This window comes from Bombus affinis, chromosome 9 (genome assembly GCF_024516045.1).
Source record: "Bombus affinis isolate iyBomAffi1 chromosome 9, iyBomAffi1.2, whole genome shotgun sequence".
In the NCBI taxonomy this organism is placed as follows: Eukaryota; Metazoa; Arthropoda; class Insecta; order Hymenoptera; family Apidae; genus Bombus; species Bombus affinis.
This window is the reverse complement of record NC_066352.1, coordinates 2,404,313-2,422,631: the sequence shown is the minus strand read 5'-3', so window position 1 is coordinate 2,422,631 and position 18,319 is coordinate 2,404,313. Positions and strand designations below refer to the sequence as shown.

Below are 18,319 nucleotides of genomic sequence, written 5' to 3'. Positions count from 1 at the left end.
GCGTGTTTCACCCTCGCGTAATCAGTTGCATTACAACGCACAGTTCCTACTTCGGTGGAGAAAGCACGACGTGCAACACGCGGCACACGTATAAAACGTCCGTCTGTCCTAGTCTTAAAGTCTATTAAAAACATTTCATATTTCGTTTGTACATATATAATAGAACTTGTGTATGTGTTACGAGCGTAGTCTGCAGGACGCACGCTGTCGGTTTTGTCCGGACAAAGTCCAAAGAGATAGTCGAATACCGAACATGGTTCGATACGCATAGTACGAGCAAAATCGATATTATTTACCACTGGCCAGGTTTGAATTGGGCATTGTGGATAATGATAATGTAGTATCGAAAAAGGATAGGATTAGGATGATTTAGATTTGTAAAATTCTCCTAATGCTATTTATTAAGATTAATAAAAATAACAGAGATTAATTGGACAGAGAACGATAAATGTTCAACTTGAACTAAAACACAAAAGTCTTATTCCGTTCAAATCACTCTCGCAACTCTATAACTAACAACTCGATCTCTCTACAACGCTAGCAACTCTACAACTCTCGTCTTCGGCATCTGCACTCGCACGCTCTCGCTTCTCAACTCATACTGCGCGCCTTTTGCGTTCGTTCTCGCCTGCGTCTTAACTAACATTGTCTTTAGCGTCTCTTTTGTTTTTTTCCCCGCCCTATAGCGCACGTGTCCCGAAAGCGCTCGTGACCAGGGTCACGTAGGCCTTTTAGACGAAACTGTTCAGTTGAAAAGATCGACGATACATTGCTGTACCCAACGACACCGCGGTTCTCGCAACATTGTATACGGTTCGGCCGATATCTTAGGCCTTTTGTCCACGATACTACACTCGGCCATTCCTGACAAATCACATCTGCCCTCAGATGTGCTCATCACTGTTCTCACTATCATCACTAACACCAATGTTCCACCACTTCATGTGGTCGGCTGCGGTGGAAGTCGTGCGCGGTCCCTCGTGTTCGCCTTCTCGTTGCACTACGTAACGGTCATTTCGCAGGACTTTCACCACACGGTACGGCCCAAGGAACTTTGAATGCAGCTTTAACCCAGGACCGCCTTGCGTCCTCTCGATCGCCACCAGATCTCCTGTTTTGTAGACTGTCGCCTTCTTGCGTCTCTTGTTGAACGTTTGTCTATTGCGGGTTTGAAGCTCCTCGATCCGTCTCTTTGCTATTTCACGCAATTGATCCCGTTCTTCCTGGAACATTGCGACCCATTCATCTTCAACTAACTGCCTCATCTGCGGATCGTCCCGCATTCTCATCCGCGTGCCAAACAGCAACTGGAACGGAGTAACGCTAGTGCTTCTGCTGGGTGTTGCGTTGAGGTATTTTTGAGTTTTCTCCAGGTGCTTGAACCACTCGCCTGGCGTTGGTGCAGATAACTTCGTCAACAACGGGATAAGTATCCGGTTTACTCTTTCTACCTGACCATTGGCCCGCGGAATTCCAGTTGTAGTTCGCACGTGCTCTATGCCTTCCTCGCTACAATAGTCCTCGAAAGCACCAGCTGTGAACGCCGTCCCACGGTCAGAGATGATCCTTCGCGGATTCCCGAAACAAACAGACTGTTTTTCCAAGCGGCTGATAACCTCTGCAGAACCCGTTGATTTGGTGGGGTACAACCAGACGAACTTGGTGAAAGCATCGACCACTACGAAGATATGCCGGTAGCTTTTCTTTGTAGTGGGTAACGGTCCAATATGATCGACGTGATACGTGTCGAACGGCAATTCTCCCTTGTCGATGGTATTTAGCAACCCTTCCTTCTTCCCTTGCTTTCTCTCCGCAAGGATACAGTCGATGCAACTCCGCACCACCCTTTCCACTTTCTCGCGCATTCCCCGGAACCAGTAGTCCCTTTTTACCAACGCCTCTGTTTTGGTAACGCCGAAATGGCCACGTTCGTGAGCTCGTCGGACCACTTGGGTTTGCATCGACTTCGGCACGACCAATAGCGGTGTGTCTTCTACTTCTCGATACAAAAGTTCGTTTCTTAAGACGTACCCGTCGGCCTCGTACTGCTTTATGTTGTCTCGGATCTGTCGCAGGTCATCCTCTTGCAACTGCGCTTCTCTCAAACGTACGACAATCCCTCGTTCGTCTTCGTCTATTAGCATGACCTCGGGTAGGGGGTTTCGACTCAACGCGTCGACATGCATCATACTGGTCCCGGGCCTATGCTCCACCTTATAATCGAACTCCTCTAGGAGGATCGCCCACCTCGCGACGCGCACGCACAAGTCCTTTTTCCGCATTGTTAACGCGAACGCCTGACAATCTGTAACGATTTTGAATGGAATGCCGAGCAAGTAGACACGGAATTTCTTCAGCGCTTTCACGATGGCCAAAACCTCAAGCTCGTAACTGGTGTACTTCTCTTCAGCCGGTGATGTTTATCACGGTCCGAGCACATCGCTCGCGTACCTCCTTCGTGTTTCATCACGTCTCTCTCATCTTTTTCATTGTCACTTTCGTCGTCGCTTTCTTCTTCCGACGATACGTTGTCTCCTTCCAGGGCCGCCTGTAGCCGTGCGCGTAGTTCAGATTTTCTCCCTGTGACCTTTAACCCCAAGCTAGCGAGGCGCGCTCTCAACTCCTTCGTCCTCAGCTTCTCGAGGTCTTCGTCTCCATCCTGATCGCGCTCAGCTCTCTGCCCACTCCTTAGGTTTCGCTGATTTACCGATTCCTCATCGCGCTTCGATTCCTTCGAAGTTGATTGACCAGCCTTATACGCTCGGTTCAGCCTGGCCATCAGCACTGACTTCGAGCCTGATATCGGCAGATTCAGACTTGCGAGCTTATTTCTTAGCTCCTCCAGCGTCGAAACCTCTTCAGTCGAAAACTGTTCCTCTTCACAATTTGCCATTTTCAACTCTTTTTTTTTCAGCACAATTAGTTCCGTTAAACGTGTCGTTCTCTGTCTGGTTTCAATCCCGGCTCGAGCCCCCAATTGTAGTATCGAAAAAGGATAGGATTAGGATGATTTAGATTTGTAAAATTCTCCTAATGCTATTTATTAAGATTAATAAAAATAACAGAGATTAATTGGACAGAGAACGATAAATGTTCAACTTGAACTAAAACACAAAAGTCTTATTCCGTTCAAATCACTCTCGCAACTCTATAACTAACAACTCGATCTCTCTACAACGCTAGCAACTCTACAACTCTCGTCTTCGGCATCTGCACTCGCACGCTCTCGCTTCTCAACTCATACTGCGCGCCTTTTGCGTTCGTTCTCGCCTGCGTCTTAACTAACATTGTCTTTAGCGTCTCTTTTGTTTTTTTCCCCGCCCTATAGCGCACGTGTCCCGAAAGCGCTCGTGACCAGGGTCACGTAGGCCTTTTAGACGAAACTGTTCAGTTGAAAAGATCGACGATACATTGCTGTACCCAACGACACCGCGGTTCTCGCAACATTGTATACGGTTCGGCCGATATCTTAGGCCTTTTGTCCACGATACTACAATAAATCTATGTGAGCAGCACCGCGTTTTATTCATCTCGCACGTTATTCTATCAAAGTGCCACTCTCCGATTCTCCTAAAACTGCGCACTCTTGTAGTACATCAAAAAGCATTAGACACGTGTTTAGTTATTTGGGCTCATAAACTGTTTGATAGTTGGAAAACGGCTCCGAGATGTCAACATCGTTTTTAAGCAATTTTTTCCTATTCGCGCCCTACTTTTCAATCCAACTTACGCCGTAACTGTCGAATATCTAGCTCGATCTCTGAAGTATCAAACTCACATTTATTTACACATTTTATCCGCACACCCAAACCGGTTAGCTGCGGAAACATACAAAACCATAAACATGGACAGAAGACTAAAAAGGAAGCACCCAGCAGACTTTATAAAGGACATAACCTATCAAACACGAGGATGATACCCCGCTGGGGGTAGCCACCAACATGCTAATTTAACGGTTAAAAAATTCCACCAAATGTCCAAATTGGACAAAATGTGAATTTTAATAAATAAAAAAAAAAAAAAAAAAAAACATTTTATCCGAAGTATCGTAGCAGTAGCTGGAATCTTGAAATTTCCTTTGCTGATAATGTCGCAAGAGACAAGTGACAAGACCCATCGTAGAGAAAAATATCTATCAAGCTGTCAATTTGTGTTTATCTTCAGACTATGGAACAATTTTTTTAAAAACTTTCAGATTTCATCCCTCTGCACAACTATGACGCTGCAACTTACAAGTGAGAAATAACGCTCTAAAAATTCAATCATCGATTCATATCAAATTTGCATCGTCAGGATTTGTGAACGTGTCTCTAAGTACGCTTGATGAAATGGCGAATATATTACAGAAAAACCAGATAAATGTAAGAATATTGCGTGTAGAATATTGCTTGAAAAATTGTAGTACGCAAAGTAAGTTTTGTAATGATGTTGCCATTATCAGATGTGCTCTATGCACCGATTCTATTTATATAAAATACTTTTTCACCCCAATTACTCCTCACTACCTTAAAAAAATACATAAAAATAAGAAACCAACAATGTTAGACTTTGGGTTTTGTGCTTATGAAGTTGGAGTTATGAGTTTATGGATTTTGGTATTATCGACTTTAGGTTTGTGAGTTTCGGATTTGCGAGATTTGGGTTTATGGGTTTATTGCCAAGATTTTGAAACGACAAGTTAAAATCAAAGATAATATAAACAGAGAAAATTGCTTTGCGTAATGTCGACATCCTGTGTAGGCTTTTTCTAACCTTCAAAAGCTTTATGAGCCGAAATAAAAAAGCTCGTGTCTAACATTTTTTGATGTGTTACATACGTACGTGCACGGTTTTAGAAGAATCGGCGAGTGGCATTTGGTAGTGTCGCTTGTCAGCGATACCATTCCTTTTGAAACGAAGCATCGGTATTGGTTTAAACGTATAAAGAATTTGCCCTCGGCCGAAATCGGCTGTCGACTCTTTTCAAATTTGTATTAAGTAATATTAGTAAATAACGAACATTAGTTCCCAGAAAGGAATAGAACGGAAACAAGCCAGCGCAACTCTGTCCCGTTCGGGAGACACCGATGCGCGAAAAAACACGCGTGATAATGCACTCGGACCGCAACTGTGGCCCCGTAGACGATTCGTCACGTCGCGTGTCGATACCATCGGTGAAAGTTGCTGGTCGAGGACTTTTATAGATATTTACCATGCCCGCTATTCGACTACGCGTATTTGTTTGGACTCTAGAATATGACTATAAGTATACCGTGTATCTACAGAGAGAAACAAGGGGTGATTTTCAATGAATTCAGATAGATGAGATGTTACGCTTTGTCTCACCTAATTTTAACATCTAGTAATGCATTATAATACTGAAAATATATTACACGTATATTTTAGTAACGATACACATATTATTCTTTTCTTTTAATACTAGGTGGCCCTTTTAAAGAACAGTTTAACGCGTACAAGGATAAAGGTTTCGGCTGCGATTGAAAATTTAAAATCATACTTTGAAACATACGTGGAGTACGATCCGATGTTTATACAGCCACAACCTTCAAACCCATGGATCACCGACGATCAAACATTTTGGCAGCTAAACAGTCCTGTGTTGGTATTCTAAACATAATTAAAATTTCTCATACAAGTATACACACGTATATGTACGCTTCACGGTAAAGCATGCGATCATCGCAGCGAAGATGCTTGTTGTGTCGCAAAACACGATTTAAATTCTTTCCTATTTGTGTAATTTGTTATGCGCAGGGTGGATCTTCCTACGGAAAAACGCGTCAAGCGCTGGGCATTATCAATGGAAGAGTTAATGTCTGACCCAACTGGTGAATATTTGGAATTTTTTCGTTGAATAGATACGTATTCATACCTACGATATATGTATATTGCAGATGCGTTTGTACGTAATAACAAAAATAACTTATGTCAATTATCAACGACTATTTTGAAATTTTTTTATAGCTTTTAATTCTTTTACGTATATAGAACTCGATATACAAAATATATGACAATAGCAACAAACATAAGTAAGAATGTTAGTCAGCAATGGTAGGAAAGCCTGAAAAATATTAATCATAAGTAATCGAATAATCAACGTTTGAAAATTGCGTTTTGATTTTACACGTTCTATCGTAGGTTTGCAAGAGTTCACAAATTATTTGAGGAAAGAATATAGTCATGAAAATATACGATTTTGGTTAGCAGTTAAAGATTTGAGACATAGTTTTCAAGCACAAATACCCGACAAAGTCAACGAAATCTTCAAGTACGTATCACATATTATATTATATATTATCAAATATTTTCTCTTAGTTGATTCGCGAAAAGTGAAAATTTCATTGAATGGCATACTCGTATGTACAATATATAGACGTATAATGATATACATATAGCAAGAAAATGATGGATGGAATATATTCTAGAGAATTCCTGGCACCCGGAGCACCTTGCGAAATAAACATAGATGGAAAGACAATGGAAAAAGTACATCAAGAAATGAGAAATCCAAATCGATTTATATTTGATTCCGCCGCTGAACATGTGTATACGCTACTTCTGAAAAAGGATTGTTATCCTAGATTTATTCGTTCGGATCAATATCGAAATACCTTAGCTGCCGGTGTGCAACCTTTGCAAAAAAAGTGGTACGACTTAGTAGTAATTTTAGTAGCAATTCTATCCTCTATATATTTCCTATTTTTTCTTCTTGACCTCTACTCCAGAATTGATCGAAGTGCGTCATCTACGATATCTTTCAATTACTACTGACTACTATTAATAGTATTATATATATATATATATATATATATATATATATATATGGTTGTGTGGTATCGATATATTACAATTCCGTTTATTCAATGGTATTCCGTAGGTTTTTTAGCTTTGGTGGACAAACAAAGAAGAAAATTTCTTCGACTTCGACTTCGATTTCGACTTCGACTCCGACTCCAACGACCAGCACTTTGCAGCACCATGCTGCAGGTAGTGCAGCAAGCGGTAGTAAACGAAGGGGAAGCGATCGGAGTCTATCTGGATCTGCTCACGAGTTAGCCGTCTGTGGTGTTCGGGATACAACTTCGATGCCCAGAGTGCCACATTCTCACAGTCAGTCGAACCTCACCGATATTCCATATAGGTAAACGAAAGATTTAATATTTTTTGAAGAACGATAATATACATGCTCTTCTCTCTATGTTGCTTTTGTTGCACTCCTTATTCTCTATTAATCTTATCTTTATTTTCGTCTCTATGTTGCCATTTTTAAATTTCTATGACGGTTTAATTTTTTGTTTGTTTCGTTACACATAAGTAAATAAATGTGAGAAATATATTCGTTACGATGATAATGATTTCATCGAAACTAGAGAAACCAAAACTATAAAAGGTGAAAAAATGTATGAGACGTATAAAAATGCTGGCTTCTACGCTTCTGGATCGGTGGGCATTTGTAGATAAATAGTATGTGCAAAATTATCGTTCACTCTGAATTTCTCATAAGGACCAAATTTGTCATAAGAGCCATAGCTTGCAATTCGATCGCTCTCCTGAGAAAGTGATTTTAGAGCTCCATTGGTTCGTAAATTGACATTATTTACGGTATGTTTACATTTTGCAGTCGGATAGGAAATAAATAACGCGATATCGATGAAGAAACGGGAAATTGTTTTTTAGCACCTTAACTGACATAGCTTACCTTAAATAGAACGAAGTATCTAACTTCTTAATTTCGAATTACGTATTATGAAGAACGTTTACGAAACAAAAGTTGAATGACGCGAAGAAAAGACGATTTTATGTTATCGCAGGTGGTCCACATATGTCTACGTAAAGGATATATGAAAGTCAACTATGTTTCTTTAAATGGAATTACATTTTTTAATGTACTGATTGATGCATTTCGTTATTCCATATAGAGAAGTATTAAGTTGTTCATGTTGAAAACCATTAGTTCCGGAAATATTTTAATAGAAATAATATATTATTAAAATAGCGTAAACTACTGTTGTTCTATGATATATCCAAAATGATATGAAGTACGAAACAGATTTAACTGTAACGTTACATGCGTGCTTTTATCGAAGAATCTATGAGACGAAACAACATGTAAGAAAAAGGAGATCGGCCTTGAAATTCAAGGCCAAGGACAACATTGCACGTACTTTTGTTTTCAAATGTCCCACCATCACAAACATATAGAATCCCGCTAGGGTGGTCGTTTACATACACTCTATACATATATAGCAGTATGTGTGCGATACTATGTATAAAAGATTTATAGGAAAGTAAAATCGTCGTGTTAAATCATTTCAAATCCTCACTGAGTATCACACTACTGTCATAAGCATATATTACGTTTATATAATAAAAATCATATCAAATTTAAATATATATCTTATTTTAACTTATAACTAATAACTTATAAATTATAGCCATCCTATAACAAACCCGATTGTCTCGCGGATAAAATTTGTCAAAGTAAATACGTCAAAGTAAATATGTATGAAGAGAAATATAATGGAATCGAAGTTTAAGAAAGCTCTTCTCTTAGTAACTTCTATTAAAGAGCGTACAAGTAAAATAAAATCAGTAATACACGTTTAGAAAACGTGTCGAACGTTTAAGAAATTAGCCCCTTGCCTTCCGATTTAAGTTCCAATAGCGCGTGCCACAAACAAAGGTCGGTGACACGTCGAGCCATTTCACGGTTTGTGAATTTGATTTCCAAAGTTGTGCAAATCGTATATGCCTTTGATATATAAATGCATGCGTTGGATACAACTAATTTTATTTTGCAAAACATTTGATAAATAATTACAACCAATTGATCATTGCACGAAAAAGATTTATTATCGCGAAATAAATAATAAATCAATAACATCAACGCATCACGTTTTTCACACGATACTATATGTTATGGGGTTAATTCGCTCCACCTATCTTCGATGTATGTTTAAACTTGAAACACATCGAAATTGCTGTCTTTATCTTATTTTCTAAACTATTAGTACGCTATTTGTCTTCGTGGCACGATCGAAAAGCAAATAGAATTACAAATTATCCCTGTTTCCAGAAAAATGATCAATTTGCGAGAAAGATAGGTTTTATCGGTGCGGTGTTTTCAGGGGAGATCTGGCTCGACTCGTAAAGATTTCAACAAGGCCTATTCCGCATAGCGTTCAGTAAGTCCTCGAAATAACCTGATAGTTTCCTTGCATAAGTATGCGAATACGAATCTCTTAACTTATTTCAATTTTTATAATAAACCCTGTTACTCAATGTATTATTTTACGATGTTAGCACTTGTGAAAAACATTTCATGTATGCAATACTGTTGATGTTTTCTAACATTCTTCGATATTCCGTATTCTCAATGTACTAAGGCTAATGTAGTTTGACTATCTTTCCCTAAAATTTTCTTCCGTTACTGTATTTTAAGTACATCTTTCTCCTTCTCTCTCTCTCTCTTTATATATATATATATATACACGTATATATGGTATATACCATACGTATATAGTATATACCATATATACGTAGTACATACATACATATACGAGTATGTATATAAATGTATGTATATGTATTATCGTTCAACTGTCTTTTTTTAGTCTTTCGCTTTATCATTATTATGGCACTATCACGTTATATATATCCATCTCTCATTCTCATTTTCGTTATTATTTATTGTTATCGTATCTATCAATACGGTAGCACCGTTTAATCTTGCCACTTGCCCAACAATAAATAGTTACAAAATATTCCGCCTGATCTTGATGCAAAATACCAAATTAATAACAAAAGTTTACGATGTCAGTGATAATAACTAATGGATTTATCTATATTTGAAGTCTTGTCCATTTTTAATTAAACATTTTATTATTCGGTATCGTATTGTTTTATTACGAAACGGTGTTTATTATACGCATCAAAATATCTTGTGTAACCAATATCATGTGATCGCGTCGTTATTATTTGATTCCACTGTTAACACCAATTATCGAAACATTATTTAGCGAATTTTCAGTTTTTCGTGTAATCGATCCAAGCGATATACATTTTCAAAAATATAGGCAACAACTGATATTTAGGTTGAGCTCCTCTTCGATTTCAATGAGTTTTCAATATGTTGTAAAGCTCAACATTTTGAATAACTTTTTCTTATATATACGTGCATAATACGGTCGGTCTTAGTTTCCGAGATATTCACGACAGACGATCGGTACCACTACAGTGTATTCCGCCCATAGTTATGCGCCTGTGTCAGCGTTTGGGTCAGCATCGGTTGCTCAAATCCGACTTACCTCTAACTCTTATCTTCTGTTAATAGTACGTATAAATGAGAATTGGGTGAACTTGAAACTCCGTTCACGATTGCGTATGCGAGGCTAACATCTCATCGTGTCTGTTATAATTCAGTTGAAAATGAATACGTATCATCAATGTATCGGGTTTCGGTTTGGATTAGTTTTCTCAATCCGCTGAATATTTTCTCCGCGCCGCAAGGCGACTGGCAACGGTTGCGTAAAATAATAACAAATTAACACCTCGAGGACCGGAGACGTGAATTCGCGTTTTACACATTTCAAGGTATTCTATAAAAATGTTAACTACTGCTAAATAAAACAGTAAAAAAAGCAACGGATGTTATAAACGAACTATTATGAACGTGTTTTTACATTACATGTTTGAATAATACGAAACCGTTATTAATATATTAGATATTGGTCGAAAAACACGCGGGGATTCGGGCTGTATGGTTGTCGGAGCAGTCGCTTCCCAGAGTGTTAATTATAAAAGATGATAGATCACCGAATAATTGATATTATTTTATGAAATAAAAGAATTGTTATTGTTTTACATAAACATTATTGGCCGTCTTAGGGTGTGGCGGTTGAATTGAAAAAACTAACCGAATAAAAACTCAAACGCAATACGTTGGCAATATCTATTTTTAATTGAATTATAACAGACATTTATTACAGTTTCGCATATACGGTTGTGCACAAAGCTTTACCCAAGCTCGTCAAACTCTCTTTTATGTATACATATTATAGATAAAAGGTAGAAGTTAAGTTTCGGTTCAGTCGCTGTTAATTATACGCTCATGCGTTACGAATGCGCAAATATAGACGGAATTTGCTGTAGCGATATTGGCAGTTTTTTTGCGAATATTTCAGAAATTAAAGTCGACCGTTCATTACATGTATGGCAAAAGGTCGTTCAATGCGTTGCAACATATTTCAAATTGATCGAAATCGGAGAGGCAGTAGCTTTTCTACAAGTTCATCGAAAATAATGCAATATATAAACAGCAATTTGAAATTTGAAATGCACTTCAAGTTCAACTTAATTTTCTTGAAATAATTGAATTCTCATCAATTGTATTTTACCCGCGTCTTACCGAGAGAAGTCGGCCCTTCTTCCCTCAAAGAAGCCTAACTGTGTTTCGACTCGAAACGAAAAAGAAACGACAATTACGATTTCTCTTTAGGAATGTAATTTTGTAAAGCGCGTGTAATTTCCCTCTTGTACGTTGGATGGTACAATTACATATTTGCATGGCCTATCGACATATCGAAATCGGAAGAATCGAAATAAAATGAAAAGACGTTGTGGTATATTAACGAGAGGAAAAAATAAAAACTAAATCATATAATAAAGTTCATGTTGTCAGGGATGCTGGCACATCGGAAGCGGTAGTTCGCCCTATGGACGACGTTTGCCCGTGGGACGTGGTTCCAGGACCGAGTATAGAGCACGCCATAGATACCACACTATCACACCATCCAATATCATCTGGAGTAACGTCGTCGGTTGAAAGTCAAGCGGAAGAAGGCAATAATTTGAGCGCGCAGTCACAGTCTATCGAGGTTACACGCGCATCTCGGAAAAATTCATCGCAATTAGATTCCTGTAGTTCCTCGTCTGATGTCAGTTTAGTGGTAGCGGAAGTCTCTGAACATCTTCGAAAGTCCTGTAGTTTGCAACACAGTAGCAGCACAGGTAAATATTTTATAAACTATTTGTGTTTATGCTATGCGTATATTCTTCCCACGACGCTTTTCACAACGAAATTTTCGCTACTGTCAAAGATAAGATAAAATTAGATTAAATATAATAAAAAGCGAGGGATATTATACGTATGCGTATTTTTTAAGTATTAGAACGAATAATTAATTGAATCGTGCAGCTTTTTATCATAGTTATTTTGTAATACAGCCGGCATGACGACTACCGAACGAATTGGCATAACAACGCGAAATTATTCCATCGGCTCGACTAGCGGAAGAACGAAGCTGTCAGAGATCAGTCGGCCGTCCATTTTGTCTTGTAATTATCCGTCGCCACAACATTCGTTCGAGTATTCTCATATGACAACTGACAGATCGGATGTGTCTACGATAGGGAAGTGTATTACCGAAGAGTCTCAGACTAGTACGACGTTAAAGTCTCTCGAGGAGGAACTGACGTCGAAAACTTTAACCAAGGCTCCCTTAATAAGCATTAGCGCGATCGTAGGGGATCTACCGAGTGACAATTCTACGGTTGAAGTCGAGGAAAAAACGAATGGCGATCGTGCGCCGGTAATAAAGGAAGAGATAGAAATCGAGGAAAGAAGGCAAAAGCTGGAGGCTGACGAAGGTGATGCAATGGCGGCAGTTATAGCCGAAGAAAGTTTGGCAATTTCCGCTCTAGTAAAAACGGAGACGGTGGAGTCGCTGGAAGAGGCGCAGGTTGTTCCTGTTTGGGAGCCGGACACTGAACAGGATGATCAATTAGCACCAGTTACTCAACCAGCTCCTCAACAAAAGCGTGACAATAACGTTAACGAAGTGTGTCCGTGGGAAGACGAGTAAGTACTTGGAAATTTAGTATTGAAAATTAGTTGGTTGACTATCGTTGAAATAATAAATTAATATAATAGTACCAATTACTGGAAAAACTTTACATCAAAACTTGTTTTACGTTTATCGTCGTTAGCGTAACAAAGATATTTAAGTTATAGTTTTAAAAGAACACAAAAGATGTTACATTTACGCGATGTAAGATGAAACGTTCAAGGAGAGAATAAAATGTGTATATGTAGAATAGAGAAGGATAGAAGCGAAAAAAGAAGAAACGCACAAAATATTTCCACCTTCTTCTTCTCTGCCTGTTAACATTGAATGTCATTTGAGGTAAACTATACTTTGGAGGATGAACAATTATTTTTGACCGAACCTCGATTTCTTCGACATGAAATTATTTCCCTTCTTATTTATCATTCGATAGTTTCTTACGCGCAGAATACAAAATTGCAAATTTTAACGGTAGAGATTTACCGGTTCAAAAGTTATGCGCGCGTAAAGTTCAGCTTTTTTAACGTATTTTACACATCACTTTGACGCCGTGTTGGCTCTTACGCGCTATTAAGCCAATGAGTGGAGTCGCTGGTTGTACATAAATGTTCGTTTTCTTATAGTGGCGGTCATTTTACGGCGAGATTTTGTATATCGGATTAAGTTTGAGTTATCCTATACTCTGGACCCCGCGGTGGTTGGTTACGTCAAAATTATAATAACAGGTCTAGACACTCGCTTGGGAAAGCCGTCGAAAATTGAATCGCCAAGAATCAATATGGAAGGCAATAAGCTTCTCGTTCTTGCGAAACAGACAGAAACGAGTAGAGTATCTCTGTCTCTGTTTGAGATATTCATAGATGTGTCACGCATGCGTCAAACCTTCTTGTCTTCCATGTTGATTTTTCACGACTCAACTTTCGGACGTTTTTCCTTAGGTTTCGGTACATTCGTATCGAGATCTACGAAAACCTCCGATAAAATAAACGATCCTATTCCTCGAAACCGAGATGGTAGACGTTTCGAACGTAGAAAAGGGCAACGTGAGTGAAAGAGAAAGCGGGACTGAGATCAATGAAACTTTTACCAGTATATTTGTTATGTTTTTCTGATTAAAATTAAGAGATCAAACACAATATGCCGTCTCCATCTGTGTACGGTGAGCGACGCCATTCCTTCGATGAATCATGACTAGAAGCCGACGATAAGGCGACAAAGTAACCTATCGAATACGTTAAAAATGCTCTATTCTATATACGCATAACTACTCAACTAGTGGATTTCGCACCTTCAAACTTATTTTTTTAAGTTGAAACACGTCGGAAACTACAAGATTGCAAAAGACTCGATAATTTTCCGTGCCCTGAAGTATAGTATATCGTTTTTTGTAGCCAACCCAAGAGCATAAATTTTCTTATTATTTGGATACTACATTTTTGAAGAAATTTAGATATTGTTTTTCTTCGTCTTTTGCTTGTTTGACATTTTCAAAATTAGCAGACTTGGCAAATGCACACAGTTTAACAAGATGAAAATAAGATTATAGTATATAAAATTCTATCACTTTAATCGCTTTACAACGACAAAAACATCTTATAATCTCTTTTGATCGAATCGATCGCGTACCTCAACTGTACTAATTGACCTGTCTTTCACAACTTTATTGCTATTAGTGTTCTTATTTATTTATCTTTGTTCTTTTCTTAAGGAGTTATGTTTATCAAGGGTAGTTGAAAAATTCATACAATTTATACCGTTTGTTTCAGGGAAAATTGTAGAGTGGATGCACCCTATGTGAAAACATATGCAACTTTAGGTTATTTATAACTTGGTATGGTACTAAACATACATTTTACATATAAACATTCGCAACTTCAATTTCCATTTTACTTCACTTTTGCCAAGTTCGAGTGCCCGAGCTATCCAAGATATCGAGTATTATGTTTTTGAATTTTTCGATTTATCATTTTCAATTCCGAAAAGATTGAAAATTGGATTATTTTTTATCTGTAACATTTGTCGAGATATGGAATCGTCTTAATGGGAAAGAACGAAAATATTGAAAATAAGCAAAAGGAAAGATACTTGTGCGTCTAACGATAAAACACCGCCACCATAATTCTATGGTAGTAATCTAATAGAGTAATCTCAAATGCGTAAATAACGATAGAGATCTCAGCACGATGTGATGTGTAAAGAATTCCGTTTTGTCTGGAATTTCGGTACAATAATTTCGATATAATTTCGGCATAATTTCGGTACAATTTCGGAATAGCATAACGTAAAGGTATATTCAGTGAGATTCTCGATTTCATTTTCTCGTCAATCTGTGTAAATTCGAACGAATCATTTCGTTTTCTGTTTCCGATTCGATAATCTACATGAAAGTTGTGCGATCTGTTGACTAAAGTTACGTCACTTTGCTGAATGCAATGAAATATAATTAATAGGTATATGTTAGCCAATTAAGAAAATAAACATAGTGGACAAGATGACACGAATTTTTTAATAAAGGATAAAGTCTCTAAAGCGATTTGTTTCGCAAAAGTATTAAATGCAAAGATGCGTCCTATGGGAGTTAGTCGATCATGAGCCCTTTGACCGCTCCCTTAGCTCGCAAACTTCTTTAATGCTACTTACGGATAACTTAATAAACCGTAAAAAGTTCTTTATTTGATTTATTATAGACGATTGATCATTTTCTATAAACGAACGTTCCTTACCAAAGAAAAATTTTACGATCGCGTACGATTGAATTCCAATAGTGGTGTATCATTGTATTAAATAAGTAGTATAATGTGAGAAATTTACCATAAAACATCCAAGTGGTTTAGATCACATTGCTTCGCTTAATAAAATCACACGAATGTTGTGACAGTTGATTGTCATTTAATCTAAGTGTTAGTCATACGTTTATCCGATATGTAATAAGTGTCGAATCACAAGTATTTAATGTAACTTTAGCCCGCTTACGGCCTTATATTACGATATAACGGCTGGCTAACGGTTAAATTTTGAAAAGTACAGGTAAAACGAAGCTATTCGACTTTGATCGTAGATACTTGACGTGTATTTGTAAATCGTTACTACTTGCTGTTCGTAATTAGATCGAGTTAAAATTAAATAGGGAAGAAAAGAATCTTGAAACGAGAGCGCAATAATAACGATTCGTTTGTTTGTTACAGAGAATATCGAATCTTGTTCTTGAGAAAGAGGGGTGGAGGGAGAATGATTTTCTCGAAATGTAGTCATTTATTGTATCTACATAATATCATTTATAAGTATATACTATGACTGGGTTCTGGGTACTGTTACTGCCCTAGTACCCAGATCCCACGAATCAATTCGATTAACTTAAACTCAAGTATATAAGAAAAGTTTAACAAAACTACATACTGCACGTGAACTCGATGACGCAATTTTCCTTCTTTAATAAACTTAATCGACTGGTTGTTAAATACTATAATGGAAATGTTATATCGTAAAATTTAGGAAGATAATCTTACAGAGTGCACACTTGGTAAAACACCCGTACTTTACGTAATACGTAACATAATTAATGAAAATATTAATTTGCCTGTAAATTACGTAACAAAAAGACTCGATTAACAATCACAATACGAGACAAAGGCGTAAGAATGCGAGACATCGTGCTACTATTTTTAATAAGTATTAACGAATTCCATCGGTAATTCCGTTTTTGAATCGAACAAACATTGAAACTGAAAATACGAATTAAAATAGTAAACGAACGGTAATAGAATTTTATTATTTCTTAATATATGAATTAATTTCAGCTATTAAAACACATACACACGTTATTGCATATACTACATGTGTGTATATATATATATATATATATACAAAGTTTTAATTTATTTGCTACATGTTTGAAACGAATGTTTTTTTTATCGATAAATAGGTATTTGTTATATCGTATATATGGAAAGTACATACTCCATGAATATATGGAGTAAAATTTAAAGTAGCGACGAGCATTCGTTTAGCAACGATAGTAATAAATTTCGAAAGAAAGTTCGGGCACTCGAGATTAGTTTTAAGAAATGTAACAACGTATTCATGACGATCGTACTGTTAATTCAAGAGCTCAATTTAACTACTGTAAAGGTCCTTATGAAAACTACATAGTTGATTAGTTAGATAAAAACAACATGTTACAGTCCTTGTGGAAATGAATATATTATACGAATCATAATGAATACGGTATAGGTATCGAGATTATTCTGTTAGTCGCGGAATTTGCAAAGATAGGTTTAACGTATGACTGACAATGGATCTTATTTACGAACTCCAATGACTCGTAAATAGAGACGATTCCGATTTGACTTACACATAAGTAAGTATATACCATCTTGTAAAAGAATTTCGTTCGGCGAAGCATGCAACAATTATTATAACAGATAAGCTTCGAAACGAACCAAAAGCTATTTTTGTTCTCTTTTTGCAGAGACATTTTATACACATAATACATAACGCATTATCGTTCCGTCGTTAGAATTTTAATCACAGGTCATAGATAGTTCTACTCGCTATCGTTTAACTAACTCACTCGTCGTCGTCATTGTATAAGGGGCAATCGAAAGGATCGTTGTGCGTCCTGAATCTCTAAGCGCCATCTGATTTCACGTTTTCTTTTCTATGTATGTTAACAACGTATGTTTTTGTATTGATTGGTCAAATGAAAAATTTAATCGAGAAATAAAAATGTCACGGTAACGAATCAGTGTGTGTATCGGTTGGCGATTATTTTTTCATTAGCGACTACATACGACGCGACACAACGCAACGCGCGCGTCGCGTAGCAATGATAATATCTCAGTATTACGAATGAAAAGACAGTGTTCATAAACGACAGCAAAGTACAACAAGCTATAGCGATCGATAGTTATTTTGATATTATTATTTTAAAAATAAACATCGATATGTATCGTTGGGTAAATTTTTACCAAATATTTCGTATAATTCGTTATTGTTTTTTAAAGGCACTAATCATTTATAATCTATATTTTAGACATAGCGCAAGAGATATTTCAAAATCCAGTTGTATGCGAGTACACCGATGCTCGTTAGCAAGTACATACAAAATTTCAGCATGATAGCTCACCATTGTATTTCCTATTCTAAGCTAACGGTAAGGTGTCGTCGTTAACTGTCATGCAAATTACCTTGTGCGATATAATAGGGATTTGATTGTCGAATGACCGTCAAGTTTTCGGACAAAGAAAAGCAGAAACAGAGAATCAAAAGGAAGAAATACTATTTTTTAGTTGGTTATAGCGCGCAGATTATGTTGCTCATTGTATTTTATTTAACACTGATTAAAACGATGCTCTCGTGAGAGGCGTTAATAAAGGAAGAAGCCGCTTATCGAACATGTTCGAACGTTAAAGATGTTGCCACCTGCATCGTGTATGTGTAATTAGTTTGGAATCATTCTTAATTTCATACTCTTA

At 37.3% G+C, this 18,319-nt stretch overlaps 1 protein-coding gene across 9 annotated transcripts in view; it reads left to right on the top strand.

Moving 5' to 3' along the window:
- Positions 1–14,827, top strand: part of LOC126920062 (regulator of G-protein signaling 9) — a 49,404-nt gene extending 34,577 nt beyond the window's left edge. For 8 of the 9 annotated variants that reach the window (XM_050729967.1, XM_050729965.1, XM_050729966.1 and 5 more), the window contains exons 9-17: positions 5,423–5,598; positions 5,755–5,828; positions 6,139–6,268; positions 6,426–6,647; positions 6,878–7,141; positions 9,129–9,185; positions 11,681–12,009; positions 12,226–12,859; positions 14,612–14,827. In XM_050729967.1, the coding sequence (XP_050585924.1) occupies positions 5,423–5,598; positions 5,755–5,828; positions 6,139–6,268; positions 6,426–6,647; positions 6,878–7,141; positions 9,129–9,185; positions 11,681–12,009; positions 12,226–12,859; positions 14,612–14,672 (1,947 nt within the window). In that variant the 3' untranslated portion in view covers positions 14,673–14,827. The remainder of the gene's footprint in view (positions 1–5,422; positions 5,599–5,754; positions 5,829–6,138; positions 6,269–6,425; positions 6,648–6,877; positions 7,142–9,128; positions 9,186–11,680; positions 12,010–12,225; positions 12,860–14,611) is intronic. The other variant, XM_050729969.1, reaches the window with a different exon arrangement.
- The last annotated feature ends 3,492 nt before the right edge of the window (positions 14,828–18,319 follow it).